Source organism: Falco rusticolus, chromosome Z (assembly GCF_015220075.1).
Source record: "Falco rusticolus isolate bFalRus1 chromosome Z, bFalRus1.pri, whole genome shotgun sequence".
NCBI lineage: Eukaryota > Metazoa > Chordata > Aves > Falconiformes > Falconidae > Falco > Falco rusticolus.
Genome location: NC_051210.1, coordinates 79,645,253 through 79,666,767, shown reverse-complemented (window position 1 = coordinate 79,666,767; position 21,515 = coordinate 79,645,253). Strand labels below are relative to the sequence as shown.

General features: G+C 41.1%; 1 protein-coding gene across 2 annotated transcripts in view; it reads right to left on the bottom strand.

The window, feature by feature from the left end:
• SETBP1 (SET binding protein 1) overlaps positions 1-21,515 on the bottom strand; it is a 267,476-nt gene that overhangs the window by 5,989 nt on the left and 239,972 nt on the right. For both annotated transcript variants that reach the window (XM_037374076.1, XM_037374077.1), the window contains one exon: positions 5,220-5,387. In XM_037374076.1, coding sequence (XP_037229973.1) covers positions 5,220-5,387 — 168 coding nt within the window. The remainder of the gene's footprint in view (positions 1-5,219; positions 5,388-21,515) is intronic.

The window sequence follows — 21,515 nt, the reverse complement described above, 5'->3', positions numbered from 1 at the left end:
GAGAGGGCTGCTTAGCATAGCTCTCATATTAGCCCACCATAATTATTAAACTTTCTATACCCCAAACATATACTCCTGATTTCTTCAGCCCAGCCTTTGATTCTTGCCATGGATGCCAGTTAGTATGAAAAGTGTTTGTTACTGAAAATAGTGGGCATAGACAACCTGTGTGAGTCACTTCACCTGTGGCAAATTCATGCCCCCTGCCAGGGTTTCTTTAACTATCATCTCTGCAGATACAAGCTGAAACTACTCAGTCATATAATTGACTTTAATGGCTTCCGAAGTAAGCTTACCCCCGGTTCAGATCACTTACTTTAGATCTGAATGAAGTCCAAAGTAGTTAAGTCTCTTGCCAAGGTCACGTTGTGAGTCATTGTCAGAGCTGGAAAGAGTACCTAGCATTTCTTGGCTCCTGGTCCTTTGCTTAGGACATGAGACCTTCCTTAGGACACAAGACCTTGCTTGTTTTTCTTAAATTGTCTCGTTGTCCTTTACCAAACGTTACACCTGTTCAGAGTTCAGGATTTGCACACAGCTTTACTGTGTAACTGCCCCTTTGTGAGAGAAACTGAATGTATTAATTCTGCTGTTGCAATAACTGGTACTCTCTTTCACTCCTAACATATCAGTTCTGCGCTGCTGGAAACAAAACAATGGAGTCCAGAATTTCTTTTCAGTAAAGAATAAAACATCCCACTAAATTAACCTCAGCCCACATCTACTTGCAAACTTAATTTACACCTGACTGTCAAGCAGGCATTTGGGTTTGAAATCCTTGAAGTTTCCAGAGCAGACAAGATTTCAAGAAAAGTCCGTTTGGGGGTTATCACTCCCTTCATGGCTAACAGGCTAATCTTCTAGTGGTAGTTTAAATAAAGTTGCTATTGTAGCATTTTCTGTAGATAACCGGGAGCCGTCAAATGGTAGAATCTCCTCCTCCTCGCTATGGGCTCTGACAGATTCAGCATACAAACCTCACTCACTGGTCTCCCCTCTCGGAGAAAATAAATTATTGGCTCTTATACCACCGTGTTCCTTGGATTCAGCAAAGAGCTTGCGTAAACAAGCCCAAGTTACAATGCAAGAAGTAGGAGTGAGTCATAAACAAAACACAGACATATGCTCTCTTATAAATAAAGACCTGGATGGCCAACTTCCCAATGTCTGGTTTTCATTAATTACAAAACAAAATACATTTTCCATATGTAACCCACTCCCCACACCAAAAATAAAAATAAAACCCACTTGCAGTTTGTGATTCACAGAGGACAAAAGAAAAGAGGAATGCAGTCATTTTGGTACCAAAGAAAAAGAGAAAGGAAATTAATATATCCAGGTTGCTCAGGAGAAGCTAATTAGTTGCACAAAATTCATCTCACGTAGGTTGCCCCTAAAAAGTGTGGTTGCAGGAGCCCTAAGGGCAAGTGGCAGTGAACTATTTCTAAGTCATCTGATCAAAAAAAGGTTAAATCCGTGTCACACAAAATGATTAGTCTCATCTGGCCTCACTGGTGATTGACATATATAGTCCCAATACTTCAGCCCTAAGCATCCGACTCCTCTGAGTCCCTCGCAGATCCTGAGTGTAGTTTCTGGTCAGAAGATTTAAGAAATCAGATATTTGGCACACTCTTCATATTCACTGTCCACCTTTTCCTTTTTGTTGTTATTGTCAGGGAACGTTTCCAAGATACTTTTTTTAAAATTCCCATATTCAAGATGCAATTATTTTCCCAGAAAATAAAGCTGAAATTTTTCAGTTGCTGATGGAAATCAGCAGAAATAAAGGAAAAAATGCAAGGTTCATGGTGAAATCAGGAGATTTGGCATTACTCTCAACTTCCAAAGAAAGCCAAAGGACAGGAAACGAATTTGAAATGAAGCGTTAGCCAAGCATCTACAAAGATTTTATGTCTGTACTGAGATTTATTTGCAGTTGGTTGTTTCTGCAGCTTAGTGTTACCACCCCATCACAGTCAGAGGAGATCTGGTCTAGATGGTCAGTAGAGGATGACCTCTGTTTCTAAAATGAGAACTCAATGTCATTTAAGGTGGCCATGGACATCTTTCTGACACCCTGATACTAGATAAGGAAGGTGCAGGTCTCCTTTTCATCCTGCCAATTCCAGTGGGTGTCTTAGGCACCCAAGAGGTCCAAGTCACCCACGCTGAGTGTCCTGGATGGAGCCTGATGGTGAGTAGACAGTGCCTGAGTGGAGCAAAGGCAAGATCTGCTTACTGCCAAACTGCCCAGTTCTCCGAAATGAACTGATATGCAGTTATGGGGAGATATCTACACCTACGTGTAAATCCGTAAGCTAAACACCACTCTCAGCGTCTTCCTTCACATTGCTGAGATACTTTTTTGCCCTCCTAAAACTTTGCAAGCTGACAGTCTGTTTCCTTTTGGACTGAAACTCATTTTCTCATTCAGAAAAAAAAAACCAACCCAAACTTCTGTGCTGGTTTACTGTACTAATTTTTCTTTCATAAATGCTTTGGGGTGTTTATGACTTTCTCAGTAAGCTTGTTAGAAGCTACTAATAATGCTTTTGCTTTTCTTCCTAGCAAGACTCTGAACTCACAAGCTCTAGAAAGTATTGGAGCTCTCTTACACAGTCTGCCAATAGTCAGAATGCATGTACTGAGTAAATAATATGCTTTCAGGCCAGGTTTTTTATAAGGAGGTATTAGGAAACCAAATATTATTTTGACTATTAAGAGTCAGGGACATCTGATTCTACATTTGGTGTAGAGAGACTATGTGGAAAGGAGTCTGATAGGTCTGCAGGGGGAAGATTTGATGAGGTGTGCATATGACAAAATATCAGGGAGATCTGCCAAAATAAACCGCTATTGAAGTGAGAGCCATTAGGTGTTATCAACTCATCTGGAAGCTCTTGGTGAACAATCTTTGATATAAAATATTTTCCTATATTGCCATGTGATATACTGCTCTGCTGAAAAGCAAAGCTAAGTACTAATCTTTCCCATTTTCTCCAGACAGACCCTGGCCAACCCTGGTCCCAAGTTGGGCTGCGTTGTTTTTTAGGCTTTGTTGTTCTTTTCCTGCACATACGTTGCTGTTTACGTGTAGAAACCTTGCTTTGGGAGGAAGATTTTTATCTTGCTCTATCCGGTGGAGTTCATCTAGAAGGGGCTAAAGAGGAAGTATTAAATAGTAACACGCATGTGAAAAAGGGAATATGCTTCTGCAGAGATGATACACCATGGTGGCAACCTCTAGGTGCTGGAGAGGCGTCGGAGGGACACTTTTTAGCCTGGGCACATTTATCTCCCTACACTTCCCCAGACTGCATGGCCACATGCTCCCTCTGTAAAGGCCTAAAGCTATTTGGCAAAATCGAGCCCAAAGTGAAGAGAAACTAGAAATACTTGATGCAGCACAGGTGCTTGTACTTTTCATCCAACCTTTTCCCAAACAACCTCATCTAGTTGCCCCAAACAAGCAATAACCTACAGTAATCTTAAAATAGAGCTTTACACATTTAAATATTTACACTTGTTAAATAAACACTTTAAGGCATATGGAGGCCCAGGGTTTCTGCCCTCCCTGGGGTATGTGGATGCAGTGAGGCTCCATCTCATGGACAAAGACAAATTGAAATGGCCGCAGGCCATGCCAGCAAGTCACGCAGGATTGATGTCATGCTGGAAATAGCTTTCTGAGGCAAAAGAGAAATCTCTGCCAAAAATTTACATTTCCAAGGATAGCTTAGAGCAGGCTGGAGGACCCACTCCAGCACGGTGGTGTTGAACAAGGAGGTGAGCCCAGGTAGATCAGACCTCTTGGAAGTTCTCCATCGGTCCCCTAATTTTAGTTTGAATGGCTTTGTTATGTCTGCAGCACTAAAATCCTTCTTGTTGCCTGTCATTCTCCATCCCTTTGGAGTCACCCAAGGCCACTTGCAAGAACATGGCACAGAGAAGACTATTTGCTCAACAGCTGGGCTCAGTTTGCTGACTGGGTTTGAATGGAGGAATTTTCAAAGAGCTCCCTATTAATTACAGGAAACCCATAGCACTGTCCTGTTTTCCCATTAACACAGTTTCTTTCACTGTTCAACTAAATTATTTCAACATCTGGGCTACAGATAAACCAACAATTTAATTAGACTTCTGAAAATGGAAAGAATGAACTATGCAGTCAAGCATACACTTTCATCTTGAAACTGATCATAAAATATTTGTGTGCTTTCATTCTCCACTGCATTAAAAATCTGTCCTTAGTTTATATATAGAAAAGTATTAAAGACTAAACACAAAATCAAGATTTTTTAATGTAAAAAATTATCTGTATAGAGGTTACTTTACAGCGTGGAACCCTTGTTTTCACTGTTTATTTGGGAAATAAGAGGAAAATCAAAAGGAGCGCACTGAAACAGCACTTTCAATTGAATAATTAAATATGTAATAATTCCATAACTCAGTGACACAAATACATTTTCTGTGAGTGTGGAATCAAAGGTTTGGAAAGACTATGGAACTCCTAATGGCTGCATGTAGGGTAATGTACTGTGGGTCCCCCGCTCACTGGAAATTAAGACACAATGCAAGATTAACTTCTCTATCCATGCCCAAGAAAAGGCATGATGATGTCTGAATGACTTGGCTCAATTTCTGACTGTATAAAGCTATCATCTCTCTGATCTGATTCAAAATAGAAGCACAAAATGTAAGTTGATTGAAAAACATGCTATTCTGACTTATTTATTCTGATATATTTTAAATCGCTGTTCGTTGCCCCAGACAATTTCGCATTTGCAAGACAGAATATTATGCTAAAATCACTGAAGTATGCAGAAAGAAATCTCAGCTGCTCCTTAGCTATTCACTGTTTATTTGGCATGTTCATGCTACAGGGGTGGGAGCATTCAAATAAATGAACAACGGGGCTGAGAAAGGAACCCAAGAGCCTTGCTTCAGAGTCCCCTGCTAGACCATACAGGCTGGTGCTACTTGTGTCCTCATTATTGCACAAGTGGTGGTACGTGAGTAAAATACATTTGATATGCCAAAATACGATCATGATAAGAAACTGTTAGAAAAATTACAGCCTGATTATCACATTAGATATGCATATTTGAAGTTATTTCTCCAATCAGGAAGAGCAGTACAAGCACATATTGTTCAGCGCAGTGCCAGAAGGAAGAAAATGGGGAAGAAGCAGAGGGGGTTAAGGGAAACAACATCACCTGCTTCAGATGTTGCTGATGATGAAGGTAGGAGAGATAATACTGGAGTTGGCATTGCAACGCTATCAACAGCTGCTGGTTTCCTTCTAGTCATCATGTTACAGGCAGAACTTTCCATTTTACTATGAAGTGAAGTCTGGTCTGCTTTTAAGTGGGGACCTGCAATTCCTGGGGAAGGAAACAAAATTTGGATGAATATTGATGAAGTAACATGGCTGGGGAATACCTGAAAAAGAGTAGTCAGTTGCTCTTCTGCTATGCCAACATATTTTCATATTTCCCTGTGTATGTGCCTGTAATATAGTCTTGATGCTAGCAAGACCACCATTGTTATTTGGTTTTGATAATTTTGCTTAAGGATGTACTCTTACTGATCTCTATAAATAATGGGAAACCAACGTAGTAATTCCACATTACTACTTTTTCTTCTCCAAGCAAACACGCCCCCTGATAAATGTGTAAGTACTGACATGTTTCATATGTCTATTGAGTGGACTGTGTATTCATCGTTCCCCGGGTAGTTTATTCTCCACGCATACTTACATACTTCTATAATGACCTGACTCAGTGGGTGTTTCATCTGAGTAAGGAGCAGGCAACAGGAACAGCCTCAATATGTAATTCCCTGTCTGAAGCACATTACGCTTATACTTATTTTTTAGGAATTTGCTTCCTAATGAAAATTTACCTTACAGCTCATCAAAGAGATTGGAGTTTTTTAAAAAAGAGCACTTTGTCATACATTTTTCTACCTAGGGATTACAATGCAGCGTAAATGAGTGGTAGAAATATACCAAAGAGGTCAAATAGTACAGGAAAATAACAGTTATGTGCTCAGGGCTGGTAGATTCCCCCCCCTTAACAATATTTCTCAAAGTCTCTTATGGTTTGAAACCATTTTGTTTGCTTGTAAATGTGTCAAATTAAAACTGCTGGGATTGAAATTTTACTTACTAGATCTGCCTAATCCACCTGACTGTGTATCCACCCATTTCTATGTAATATTTGTGCGAGTTCATGTGTGTGTATACTTATTACATATATAACTGTAAGTATATAGATTTACCAAGCGAAAAGGCAGCTGAAATGCCTCAGTCACTTTTTACAATAAGACTGGGAAGGTTTTTTTTCCCCATTTTAGAAAAATCCTAGCAGTTGCTGCTTTGTAAAAATCTAGTTGCCCAGCTCTCATGAGACCAGAGAAAAGTCTGCTAATGTAAGGACTTTCTGTTGGGTCTTTGCCAAATTATGGAAACCTCTCCCAGTCTCTGTGGTGCTGGGCTTCAACGCACCCCGCACAGCCATTCATTTTTCCAAGGTAATCCTTCATAAATGCCTTCTCTTTTCAAATCTCAGCCTGCACATGGGCCTCAGACACAATGCGTCATATTTTGGCTATTAATTTACATTAAGATTCCAAAAGATCACAGAGCAGCTGAGGTTGGAAGGCTCCTTTTGAGATCACCTTGTCTACCCCATCCTGCTCAAGCAGGGTCAGCTAGAGAAGGTTACCCTGGGCCATGCCTGGTTGGTTTTGAATATCTCCAAGGGGAGAGACTCTACAATCTCTCTGTGCAATCTGTTCACCTCAGTCAAAAAAATGTTCAGACATAACCCGCTGTGTTTCAGTTTGTGCCCACCACTTCTTGTCCTGTCACCGGGCACCACTGAGGAGAGTCTGACTCCGTCTTCTTTCCTTTTCCCCATTAAGCATTTGTACACATAAATAAGGTTCCCCCAAGCCTTCTTTTGTCCAGGCTGAACAGTCCCAGCTCTCACATTCTTTCCTCATAGGACAGGTGCTCCAGATCCTAAATCATCTTTGTGGCCTTTTGTTGGACTCTCTTCCATATGTCCATGTCTCTACTGTGCTGAGGAGCTCAGAACTGGACACAGAATTCCAGATGTGGCCTCACCAGTTCCAAATAAATGATAAGGATCACCTCCCTTATTTGCTGGCAATTTTTCTCCTAATGCAGCCCAGGAAGCTGTTGGCTTTCTTTGCTGCAAGTGCACACTGCTGGATCATGGTCACCTTGGTGTCCAACATGAACCCCAGGGCCTTTTTCTGCCAAGCTGCTTTCCAGCTGGTTAGCCCCCAGTTGGTACTGGTATGGGTTATTACTCCCTGGGTGCAGGACTTTGCAGCATTTGCCCATATTAAACTTCACGAGGTTTCTGTCAGCCCATTTCTCCAGCCTGTTGAAGTCCCTCTGGATGGCATCATGACCTGCTGGCATATCATCCACTCCTCCCAGTTTTGTACCTTCTCCAGATTTTTTGAGTGTGTTTTCTACCCTCACCTTGGTTGTTAATTAACATGCTAAATATAAAGGGTTGTCAAGCATTGGACCAGGCTGCCCAGGGAGGTGGTGGAGTCACCATCCATGGAAGTGCTTAAAAAACACATAGATGTGGTGCTTAGGAACATGGTCTAGTGGTGGGCTTGGTAGTCCTGAGTTAACAGTTGGACTTGCTGGCCTTAAAGGTCTTTTCCAACCTAAATAATTTTATGATTCTATGAGTCTATGACCATTTCCCCTTGGATTCTGGGAGCTTCATTCTGTTCCCTGTCCCTGTCTTCCAGCTCAGGGGGCTGGGTACCTTGGAACAACTGGTCTTGTTATTAAGGTCTGAGGAAAATAAGACATTAAATACCTCAGCCTTTTCCTCATTCTTCCCCAGGAGATCAAGATCTCAAAGCAGAGCCAGAAACTGCTGCACACTTCTGTGTCTGTTGGCTGTGCTCAGCCTCTGCAAATGCCAACCAACATTCCCTTGTATTTGCAGCTTGGCTTTCATATGAATAGTCCCTACCTTTGTGCCTTGTGCATGAAATGAGAAAAATCAAAAGACCTATGGATTGTCTCAGAAACTGTGGAAGAAATCTCCAGCAGACTCAGGCACAGCTGGACTGTGGCATCTGAAAGACATGTCTACAGAATGATCCACTCTGGGATAGGAGTCCTGGTGAACCTGTGACCTGGTATCAACCTGTGGACTTAATGGAGGAGAATGGGTCTGAAAGAAAGAATATTCAGGACTGAGACAGGATTACTGGTCATGTCTTGCTCGAGGGAGATATGCAGAGGAGTCTCTGCCTGTTAGACCACATGTCCTTCCAGAGCCTCAAATCCAGTATTAAGCACCTCAAATTCTATCCATTCAACTTCAGCCTCTCTCTGCTCAACTTCTCTGTTGCAAATGAGAACAATAATATACCCCTCATCTCAAAAGCAGTGCTGCGAAAATAAAATTATCAACATTCATGAAACATTCATCTATTCATACCAAGGCTTAGAAATGTGGAATAAATGAGACATAATGTCACACACTGAATAACGAGAGGAAAATCCAGCTACCAAATAGCTGTTCATTAGGTGAGCATTATATATTGAATAAAGCAGCATCCCCTAGAATAGCTGGGATATTTGACTAGGTAGTTATGCCTATGAGATCAGAGCACTATAGAACTGTGCATATGCAAAACTGAGGTTTCACTGCTCCATAGTTCTCAAGTTTGAGCCTCAACATTATTAATTCATGAATGCAGTTTGTGTGCAATAAGTGTACATGTGTGGGTGTATGTATCAATACACATGCACATATATGCATGTGCATATGGTACATAATAATGCTCATAATATGCTCAAAATACATAAAAACTCATAAATTCAACATCTGGTTCTAATTAAACTGAAGGGCCTATATAAAGAGCTGTATGAAAACATGCAGCTGTAACCTCTTGACCTCTATTGATAAAAAAAAAAAAAAAAGTCTCTGTGAAGCTGTGCTTCAACATATCAAGGGACAGTCATTCATTTTTTCAAAGGTAATCCCTCACAAACCACTTATCCTCTCAAATCTCTACCTGCACACAGCGTTTGCATTAGGGACCTTGATTTATGGATTCCCACTCCTTGGATGGAGAGACCGACTTCCTGTTGCCGTGGTTACTTGGATCTTGGTTCAAGGTTAAACTACTCCCAAATCAAAATCAGTGGCAGGCACAGCATCTAACAGCCAGGTTATTGACTACCCTAGGATGCTTAAAGGTCAAAGACCAAAGTGCTGCTTACTGCCTTTGGGGTGAGTCAATATTTTCAATATTTTTATTCTGTTTCTTCTGAAGAAGTAGTTGCTGCTCAATTACCACCTATCTGGGTTTAGCAAGGTCATACAAATCATAGAGGAAAATCCTCCCCCTACAGAAGAGATACAAATGTAATGAATTACTTCAAAGTCTATGTGGCCCAATTGCAGCTCATCACCAGTGAATCATGGGTTCAGCCATCTGTCTTTTGTTTTAGGCAGTTGGTTTCTTCAGCCTATATCACTCACCTCACTGAAATTCTCATTCTGAATTGAGGACCAGAAGTAATTTATGGATCTGGAGCAGCCAGTGACGAAGAACCATCAGGTTTCTTTCACAGATACCAAAGTGCAAACGGAGACTCAGAGGCACCATTGGAAAACCACAGAGGTGCAGCGATTTGCTCACAGTGTGTGATTCACGCTGCAGGAGTGGGAGGTCTATCCCTGGAGTGGACGGACCCACTAGTGTAGTATCATCACCTTGTGTAGACTTTTTCTTCCCGTTTGGGGCACTCTGTTCAGAAGGCTTTATCTAAGAGAACCCCCCAGTTCAACCCACCTTTGATTCAAATGAAATTAAATCCTCTGCAACACTATCACAGGAGGGGCAGGGTTTAAAATTCACACACACACTTCCATAATTCCACTGTATTTTATCCTTTGCGACTGCTCCAGAGAGAGAACGAGGTGATGTATAGAGGTAGTCTGATTCAGACCTTATTTATCGCTGGTCTGTTGATCTTTGCACATAACCTCTGAATTAGATCCCGCTGCATCCCACAAAAAATGCATACCTTAATTAGAGGCTGCTTCATCCCATGAAAGACCCATACCTTAACTTTTCTGAGTCCTATGTGCGTATGCAAGTGAGCAACAGGCAGCAAAGGAGGGAGGAAATCAATCATTATTTCTTTAATGAGGAAGGGCAAAGGGAAAGGACAGCTTCAAAAGCAAGGGCAGATGTCAAGGAGATTATCAATAACCTACAACAGTAATGGAATTATTAAAATAAGGAATCATGATGATCTTAAGTGAAAGGGTGAATTGGGAGAAGCACTATTCTAGTTCAGGGCAGAGTGGCAGAAAGCCTGTATCAGGGAACACAACACTGATGTGAAACTGTCCTTTTTCTTAAAGATTTATGGCATTCTTCATTCACTGGCTAAGCAACTTATGAGCTCTGACTGATAATTAATACATTAATTTTAAAATCCTAGTCATTATTGTTGTTCCTAAGTACTTATGTTGCAAGTAATGTGGTCTATCTGAATTGTGCTAGGCTCTGTACAAACGAATTAATTAGCTATCCTTGCTTTACTGTTAAATCACGCTCACTCTGCTTATTGCATTCATCTGTTTTCTGTCATCTTGCACTTATATGGAAGGGTTCTTGGACAACATCCACCTTTCTTTCTCCAATTTGCACAATATAGCACAACACACACCCAGGCTGGAACTCTAAGTGCCACTTTGAAAGAGATAATAAATATTACTTTTTCCATTGGAAAACAGAGAAAATCAGCTGATAAAAATTGATCTTGGTGAAGTTTCTGCCAGGGAAGATTTTTCTTTAGAGAGTTCTTTGCATTGTATTTCGTCCTCCCCACAGATTTCTGGAAATCCACAGCTGTACTTAAGTTGTTTATGCATCTGACCATTGTTATAGAAAAACTCATACAGATGATTTTTCTTCCAGTATCTTTGCATAATGCAGCTACGCAATGCAGCTGTAAGGGAATGTACATCTAAACATTAAGTTAGTCATAGTATTTGCATTTTGATAACTCCTCTGTCTTGAATAAAGGACCAGAAAAAACCTTGTATCTGGGTGAATCTTTTCTTAAGGCCAATTTTAAATAAATCAGTCAAAAGTTTGGCATTGCATCATATTCCAGAAGGGAGAACTGAATTACGATGTGATAAATGTAGTTAAGGAAAGTAATTATTCTTCTTAAAGTAATATTATTACCTTTCTAACTTATGGAATTCATTTCCCTGGTTTCTATTTGACATGTATTATCATTTAAAAATAACTGTACTTTCAATGTACAGCACTGCTTTATGGCTTTAGGTCCTTTTATCTTCCTCCCTTTTCCACTACCACATTAGAAACTTCAAATTCCACCTCTTCTATGTGGGATTTTCTATTCTGCAGGATGTGTCTCCTGAATAAAACCCAGTTCGTGTTGAAAAAAATAATTTAAAAATTAAAATTGCTTTCATTGCCAACAGGCAAAAAGTTAAGACATTGTGGAAACTGCTTTATTTCATTCCAGCTATTTTCCCACTTCTTTTTTTTTTTTTCTTTTTTTTTTTCTTAAATCAGGATAGCTTTAGAGAAAGAAAGAGGGAGACCGAGAAAGCCATCATTAGATAGATCTTCTGATCTTTATCTGCAGTAGCACAGTCAGAAGAGCTAATGCTATGATGATAGCTTTGAAATCTCTTAGGAATTGGATAAAGAGAAGTGATAGTGATGAACTCCCAGCTAATAAACACAGAGTGCTTATTTCTGCAGAATGATCAATTTCCAGATGTCCTGAGGCTTGTCTGATACAGTTGATTTACTCATTCTCCCTCACTTCACTAATAAAGCTCAAGTCCAACATCAGATTAGAGAAGAGCCAGATTTCTTAAAGGGGCAGGAGGAGGGCTGGCATCATGGCACATAAATGCTGGGAGACATACTAATCTCTTCTGCCTCCTCCTATAACCACCAAGCTGTCTTAAACAGCTGCCTTCCTCTGCTGAAATCATACACTTTATCCGCTTTGGGTTAGTACAGTAATACAGACAATTAATTTGTTATCTTGTTAGTGGAAATTTAATGCAATGATCTAAAAGAACTCTTACATATTGTGATAAACTTTAGTGCCTCCAGGGCGCTTCTCTTCCATAGGACTCATTTCACATCCCATCCATTATGTAAATGAGATGTGGAAATAGTTTAGTTCCCCTAATGTATCTGTACACTGATAGATTGCACAAAGTCAGCCCTACTGAAACTAATGAGGTTAAATGCATCTTGCCATTCCTTTCTACTTGGGTGAATCTCTGCGCCCGAGTTCAAGAAATGTGGTGCAAGCCTTCCTCTTGGCTTCGTTGGGAAGATAATTGTGTTTCCTGGCAGGGAGCACGGTGGCAACTGCTGCATACCTGAAGGCTCGTGAGGCGTTACAGAGGCAAGCAGGGCAGCTGCTGTGCTCTCTGCAGCTCTGGTGTTGGCTGCAGAGGCTTCAGACCCCCTTCCACTTTCAAGAGGTGGGTCCCAGATGGTGTGGAGCGGCTGGCTGCAGGAATCTGCAGCCTGAAATGACATGCAATGGTTGAAACCAGAGTTGTTGACGTTCCCGATGAAAGAACTAAACCCAAGGAGGAAAGGGTAAAGGAAGCATTATTTTGCTCATTGTCAGGATAAGTTTTTAATCCCCTTTGCCCCTCCATCTAAGAGGATGCTGAGCTGTAATTTTAAATTTCAAAGGGCCAGTCTCCCACCTGCTTCAAGCCTGTATTGGCAGAGAATTAGACTTCCTAGGAGATGGAGTCTTGAGCTTTGCCTGTTGGCTTTGCTTTGGGATTGCTTTTTCCTGTACTGGTACAGGAAGAATCATGGCTCCTCCATCTCCTGCCTTTCCCTCTTCCTCTGCATATTGCAGGCACAAAAACGGAGGGGTCCTGAGTCAGGAGATTGAGGAATATAGGACATGCAGCCTGAGCCATGGGAGATGAGGCGATCTGTGTCTGGAAGCTCAGTCCTTCATGTACTCAAAGATGAAAATTTATTGGAGCTGATGGATGTGGTTTATATTCTGGGGCAGTACGGGACAGTAACCCAAGGGGGCTACACGTGTGCTCCTGCCTCATGTCCTCCAGCCTGCTGCGTGCCCTTCCCTGGCCCCCAGCCCTTCAGAGCAGGACAGGCATCTGAATATGTCGTGGAAGAAACCGCCAGATTTTGTCATGCCAGGAAGTGATGAACACGTGAAGTGAGGATGCCCAGTAGAAGTTGGATCAAAGTAGAACAACACATTAGTAATATGTGTGTGACAGCGATCAATAAATTTAATGAGACAAGAACTCAAGGGTTCAGAAGACTAATGCAGAGTCATAGGCCTCAGGATCCCAGGCCTTGTGAGCACGGATTTAAGTTGAAGAGGCTTGCTAATGGGTTCAGAGCCTGAAGTTTTTAGCTGGGAAGAAAGTTACAGTTTACACTTTTTGGAGACTTAAAGAATCAAGTGAGAAAGACAGAGACCGATGGTGTTGGAGAATTGAAATTTGCAATTATATATCTCAGCAAATGTATCATTTAATACACCGGGATGAAGAACTAAATTATTTTACAGAGGAGGAAGAAGAAAAAATAAAATCTTGGAAAGAAGTGAAATGAAAAAGAAACGTTTGATGGAGGATGGTTAGGTGGAAAAGTGAGATAAAGGGCTCTTTTTAAAAGGCATAAAAAACCATTAGGTATGCTGAGTGGCAGAAATAAAAAGACCTGCAGCTAGGAGCAAGGAACTACCTAGAGATGAGTAGTAACACTGAGACATGCTGTCATAGTGGATGAGGATAGGATCACTGGGGAAGGAGGAAACAGAAGATAGGATTTCTTTCTTGAGAACACAACTGAGAAAAGACAGATGGGGAAATTTCAGTCCGTAAGTAATGAGTAAAGTCAAGGGTGGTGTTTTGAGTTGTTGTTTTTCTTAACAACAGGGATGATAATTTTTAAATGTGGCAGATAGAGCTGATATCCCCTAGGCAAATGGAGTTGGGAGCAGTTCGTATTTATCACAGATCAAATGGGACACTGACAGCTTTGGTAGGAGAGTGCTGGCATGAAGCATAGGGAGAAGAGTCAAGTTGCTACTGGGGGGAGGACAGATCAGGCACAAAGGCTGGGCTGGTGTAATGATGGAGTCATTTTTCAGGCACATTCAGTGCACAAAAAGTGATGAAATCTAGAAGAAGTTAGCAAAATAATTAGCAAAAATCTTGCTGAACAAGTTTGACTGAGACCTCCACTGAGAAAAAAAAAAGTGCAATGTTCCTCCAGAAACAGCAAGGCTTCGTTCTCCCTCTGTACAAATTCAGCAAAAGACAATAGATGTATGATGCATAAATTCAGCTGATATTTTTTTTTCCTAACTAAAATGTTATATTTGCATTACACCAATTTAAGTAGTCATGTGATGCCTGTGTTAGAAAAATAATCGGTACCAGGGATTTTGCACTCATCTATCACAGAAGAGGAAAACATGAGAACCAGGTGGGCACCTCCACCATCCAACCTGGTCCAGTAATGTCTGAACCGGTCCCTAGAGGGGTCCACTCCTTTCTGCTCACTGCAGCTGCAAGCGAAGGCAGCTAAGCTGTGGCGGTAGGCACTTGGGGACCGGTGGGATGAGGATGGGCTGAAAGTCACAGAGCTGATAAGAGCATCCAAGACTGCTGACTTCTAAGTTAGTGTTCTCCCTACTGGGCAAGCTAGTCATTTCATTTTTCTTCTTTATCTGTAATAAGCTATGCCCCAGTTCATACAATGAGAAATTCTCCAAGTATGACATGCATTTGAAGTAAAGTCTCAGCACTTAATAGAAATCCCCATATACCCTGCAGTCTAGGAGAGTCTGCGGAGGAGTTTTTATTTTTAGAAGGTCTCGTGCTGGCTTTGTTTTAATATCTGAGTCCATTCATCCCACTTTAATGCTGATTTATCACTAAAATGAGTGCTTGCTTTATCAGCAACAGAGATGAAAAATAATGCACACTGGGAGTGTATATATCATTCTTCTTCTCTCTCTTTTTCTGTATTTCAGATCAATAAATACGGGATATTTTTTCACCTTTCATTCTGAAAACGGCAGTAGTGGACTCCAATATGAAAACTGAAATCTATTTAAACAGATGCATAGGTAAGATCAGAAGTGTTATAGCCAATTAACTTCAGCAGCAAAGAAGTTTAACAGTTAGCCAGCATTACGGTATATAGGACTTTAATTTTGTTGCCCCTTTCCAATGGCATTCTGACAACAACTGAAATACTTGAAATGACCAAATACAGTACAACGTTTGGCTTTATTTTAACAGCTCAGACAGACGTGGAAATCAGGATTTTTCCCAAAGTTCATTCTTTTCCTTTTATCCTATTAAGAACCTAGGTGATATGCCATTGCTCCAGTATGAACTTCAGTGTAAAATCTTCGGGTTTACATTTTTTTCAAAGGAAAATTCTGAAGGAAATACTTTATTGAGAGTGGTTTTCATTAAAATTCTTGCTGGAGACTGCTTCCTATAACAGCGTAAGAAGGATGGCAGAGAGACCACATGTAATAAGGTCAGAACTGCCTGCATGGGGTATAGACACAGGAAGGGATCTGACTGATGAAGAAGAGGTTAAAGAGGTGAAGAGTGCAAAGTGGAATGAAATAGGGAAATAGATGGAAATAGGAGACAAAGAATAGATTGGAAAGAAGCTGGAGGAGGGAAATCATTTATTACAGACGTGTGAAAAGCAGATTGACAAGAACCAGAATAAAAAGCATACAGGGAAAACCCTAAATGCTCTTAACCACTGACATTTGGAGTTATTCTATCAACTTGAATGCTGCATGTCTATGCTTGAGCCACTCTATGTTTCCAGAAGGCTTTTCTGCACAGCTTTTGTGAAAGCCTGTCTTCAGTTTTCACATTTGCTGGAGCCAAAACAGGATATTTTAGGTTCTTCAACCAGAGAACTGCTCTCCCTGTGGCCTTATATGCTTCTTTTATAGCAGCAGGCAGACAAAATACAGAAAGGTGTATCAGGATAGGAACATATTCCTTATAAGCATCCACCCTGAGAGAGCATCATGAGGGAGTGGAAGTGATACAAGCAAAGATTTTCGTAATTATGATTGCTTTCCTAAGGTGGCAGAATTTTATTATTCAAAAGGAATGCCTTTAAGTGGCAGAATCTGCTGAAATTCTGACCTTGGCTGAGATTTTGGTCAGGCCATCAAACTATGGAAAAAACAATGAACCTCAGTAAATTACCAAGCACAAGCTCTCCAGCCTTGATGCTCAAAATTGATAGCGTACTTTATTTTCTCAGCACTCCATGCTCCAATATAGATTTACCCAAGGATAAGCCTCAGTTTCAGAAAATTGTTTGCAAAAGCTGGCCTTGGAAATTTTGCAGAAAAACTAGAATTCTTGGAGGAAGAAGTCTAAAGGGATTTTATTGAGCAGTTTGGGCATGAAAAGGCACTCAGGCCTTGTTTTCTTCTACTGGGACAACTGCCCAGGAAAACAGCTCAATCAAATTCAGTATTTTGAATTTTGTCTGATTTGTACTTACACCCTCCTAATCGTGTTTTCTTTCAATAACTGAGGGAATAGGGGGGTTTTCTCATATAACCTGGGTGTCTACGTGAGAGCTACATGCCTATGCTGCCATGACAGGCAACAGAGATAGATTTAATACAGTCAGAAGAGTGGGGTGGTTATTTCACCTGAAAAAGCGGGGCCTGCTTCAGTCCAGGTTTAATTACTTTCCAGGCTCCATTTGCTAAACTTTCACTGACTATACTGAAAGCTAGGAAACCTGACTCACATCGCGATCTTACACTGCAAACACCCAGATTTGCATGAGAGGATCCATCCTCCCCGCCAAAGCTCTGTGGCCAAGTCACCTCTCAGGTTTAAATTCCTCTTACTCAAATGGAGAGGCTCAAATGTAGATGGTGCATCCCTGGGCCAGGAATCTAAGCTCTACACAGGCACCTGGTTGTATTTGAAATGCCCTTAGGTATTCGAAACATCCAAGGGAGGCTGGCAGATATAATAAAGGGCTTCAGGCAAGACCTCAACCCTTCTACAAGAGCAGCTGGAGGCCTGTCAGGATATCCTAGGCGTCTCAAATGGCAGTTGACAACTATGTGTGGGCAAATGAATCGACCCTGAGCCTTCCTTTTTGCTTGTCCCAAAGTCTTTTGTGGGTAGGGAAATAGCTTATCATTGTAAAGATCCCCTTGTCACCAAGGAAGGAGCAGTACAAACATGTCCTGTCAGTTCTTCCCTGAATGGGAAGGAAAATGGCTGGAATGCAAGGCATCAAAATATATATTCAGTAAATTTTAAACTGGAAATTTCCCGTGATCCTTTAAGATGGATTTGTTACCCAGGAAGAAAATTAGAAATGTTTTTTTCTGTCCCATGATAAGGGTCTTTTGCTTGACATCGCAAAGGAGTGAGTACATTGTATTTTTAATTCCAATAAAGGGAGCATAATGAACAAAAATAATAATAAAAAAAAAATCAAACAGCCAAGCAATTCAAAATTGCAGGTGAGAGAAAAACGCAGGAACTTATGGGACACAGCTCCATAATTGCTAGTATGTACAGAAGGAATCAATGAAATATATATATAGCCTATCCAACAGATACAAGAACAGGCCACCCCAAGTGTGTAATTTGCTTCATCTGTGTTTGAAGCTAACTCAAAGCAAAGAGGGCAAAATGTCTCAGAATGATTAGACAACTAACTAAGCTTAACATTTCCTCTCCTCTCTTGTTTATCCATCCTTCATTGTTCTAGTGTTGGGAAAAGGCTCTGGAAGCAAAACCGTCATGATGGCTTACACACATGTATCACTTAAACCCAGCTCAACCTCTCAAAAAAGCCTCTGAAGGCAGCCTAGTTATGGTTAGGTCTTAAGCTGGGTTTCTCCACAGGAATTTCTCTCCTCCCCACAAACATAAGAGCCACTTCATCTAGAGATGTGAGTCCTCAGAGATGGGAAAAAAAACCCGCAAAACACCAAAGACGCATCGGTAAAATATCTTCTTTGATAAAGATTAAGTGTTTCAATAAAGAAAAAAAAATGTTTAGCAACTGCTGGGCATTTCTAGGGCTTGTTGTGCTATTTCTGTATGGCTGTGCGGCTGTTTCTCATTCCAGGAGTTAAAAAGAAAAAAAAAAAAAAAAAAAAAAAAAGAAGTCTTCTGTTTTTTTAAATGATCTGGAACCACTTGGCATGTGACTTCTGAAGTGTTTAGCACAGTCTTACAAAAACGTCATGAAAATTTATCAGCCTAGGCCCCAAATCTACTTGCCTGCCTTGTATCATCAGTCATCATGCTAATGAAAATACTAATGACATTTCAGTTGTGTTTCAAGATAAATGAGCTGTTTCAACTGAACAGGAATTAGAAAAAAAAATTTTGCACAAAGAGTATATCACTTTCCTTTTTTGTTATTATAAATCAGATGAAGCGTTTGGCTTCAGTGAAGGCTGGGGTCCCAGTATACAAGTCACAGTAGACATAAAAAGTGAGAAACAGGCCCTATCACTAAACAGAGAAAGGAAACAAAAATGGTAAGAAAAAGAAATGGAATGGGAAACAGAAACACTCAAAATGTTTTCAAGTTTAAGCTAAGTTGTTTTAGGATTTTAGATGATTAACAAATAGAAAAAAAAGATATCTCCAGAGGTCAACTCACTCCGCCTGGGCTAGTTATCTACTTTTGGATTACCTGCCCCCGGAGTTAGCCACATTGGCTAGCTCGGTCCCAGACATCAAACTTTCAGAAGTCACTCTACATCCATATCACTTGCAGGCAAAGCATCCTCCTACCTCCTCACAGCACGTCAACGAGAGATGCAGCATCACTGTCCTGTTCCCCGACCCAACTCCCTATCACAGTCACCATCTCAGGGTTATTGCTAGGAGGGGCGCAAGAAGCGCATCTCCTCTGGAGCACAGGAGCTGGACAAACAGGTAGCTCAGCTCCCTAGGTGGCCCCACCACATCCTGGCCTTACATTGTCAGGGAAGAGCTGGACCGAAGCCCCCAGCAGGTGAAGGTGTCAGCAGGTGGTGCTGATGGCCAAGGGGTCCAAGCCCTGGTTTCACTGCACCAGTGAACCTCAATCACATGCAGTTGCCCCCAGCAGCTCACATTTTCCCTGAAGTTCCTACACATTTATCACATCTTCCTCACAGACTGGCAACATCTTGTGCAAATTTTGCCTGTTACATTTCTCAGTTGCTGTCTTTACCTTAACCCACAAGATTTTTTGCCTTATTTCATCTTGTTGAAGAGTGGGAGTGAGAGAGCAGCTGGGTGGGTGTCTGGCAGCTGGCCAAGGTCAACCCACCACAGTAAGGGGCAGGGAGGGGGTGGCCTTGGGAGGTTTTGTGATGAATGCAGGTGGGTGCCATGATCTTACAAAGAAGAAGCTGCAGAAAGAAGCTGCGTTTGGTGTGGGACAACAAGGAGGGGCACTCACCTGCAGGCATGGACCCTGCTTTTTGGCTATGGGACGAGCCAGCACTAAAGTAGCTGCCTGCACTAGTAAGTGAGCAGACTTAACAGCCTAGGGGATGCTTTCCAGGCCTGATCCTAAAGGAAACACTTTACATTTTGGAAATTCTGGAAACCTTAGAGCAAAAAGATGAAGTAGGGGACGCAATGCCTTACCTAAAAAAAAAAAAAAACCACACCAAAAAAACCAAAAACAACAACAAAAAAAGTGACCCTGTAAAGCCACAACATTTCCCATGTTCCAATCTGCTCTGCCATGAAACCAGAACAAATAGGCTGCGGCATGGTTTTAAGAGTCGGTTATAAAACACCCCATCAGAACATAAACATCCCACATCGACAAAGTAATCTCTGTGGATCTCAGTGGGCCTGACCTGCTGCTGCCCTCTTCCTTGTATAGTCATGAATACAAATGCAAGGTGAATGCTGGCTGCCTTCTGATCTGGTGACATTTTACACCCATGTTACTGATGTCAACAACTGCATGAGGGAGCAGGGAATCAAACTCAGGATAACCATTTGTAAAAAATAGAAGAGCAAGCTGAAGGCATGTTTCCAAGGAGTTTAGGTATTTCAGATCTGAAGCTTACATGGCTAAGTTGATCCCTTCGGCACTCCCACATTTACTTAGGGAAAAGCCTTGTAGTTTACGTTGCACTATAATTCATCGTTTGAACAGACGTTGCCCTATCTCAACAGGAGAGCTGTTCTCCATCCCTGCCATTTCACTTCGTGAGTACTAAATCACGGCAGAGAAATACCTCCACGACAAAACTATTCAGAAATCTTTGAGATCAAAGACTGCAACTTTTGTCTCCGGTATGCAATGGGAGAAAAATTATGACTTGTGTCTCGTTCTGTTCAAATAGTCCTTTCTCTTTTTAAACAAACAAACAAATAAACAGCAAACACCCAATTCCCACCTGGCATTAGTGTGATGTTATGTTTGAGGCTTTAAAAGCGTAAAAGTCAAACCATTCAAAATGATGGGTCCCGTAGCAAACGTAACATGGTCCCAAGGGTACCTACGTAGTGTATGGTATCGCTGCACATGGTATTAACTTTTATGCCTTTGTCTATATATGCAATGTGGCTCATTTATAGTTGTTCTGGGAACCACTATGTTTACATAAATTTTAATTTCCTGTCTTTTGTTTCTTCTCTTTATCATCTTTCTAAAACAATTTTTTCTTTGTGAATTTTAGTGCTCAACCAATTATCTGCAGATAGAGGCACAGGAAAATTGACATCCTCTGATTTTTCCATGTGGCCCTGGCAATGCTCCTCCACTTCGGTTTGAACCCTCTAGAAACTGCAGAGCTCCAGCAGTGGCAACCAGAGCAAATCTGTTCTCACGGGTTGTGGCAATTTCAGTCCATTGCCTCCTGGGATCTGGCCAAAACCTTCCTGCTGAATTGACACGAGCCATATTTACAATATCATAACTCATTTTCCTGTTTTTGTTTTCCTTTTAAATGTGTGCAGCTTATGAATTGAAGAAATTTGGTGGTTGACTTCATATAACCATGCTGGAGTTATATGTCTTCAGATTTTGGTGTGAAGGCCCTTTGCCACCTGCTCTGATAACTAAAACAAGATGTTTACAGATGCTTGAGATACATCTTTTGTTCCAGCATGCAAAACTAGTGCCTCACCTAGCAGAGATCTGATGGCACCTTGTTGCAAAACATTACTATAAAAGATTGAGACCTTGGAGATGCCAGCTGCACAGAAAAAAAATAATATAAATCCATGATGGTTCAGCTACAGATTAATGTAGTGATCTTCATGAACTGTTAATTAAAATGCAGTGTTGACAGGACTAAGCCTTGCTACTATTTTTTAGGGAAACAAAGATAAAGCCAAATTGTAATAGGTCGGTGCAGCAAATCC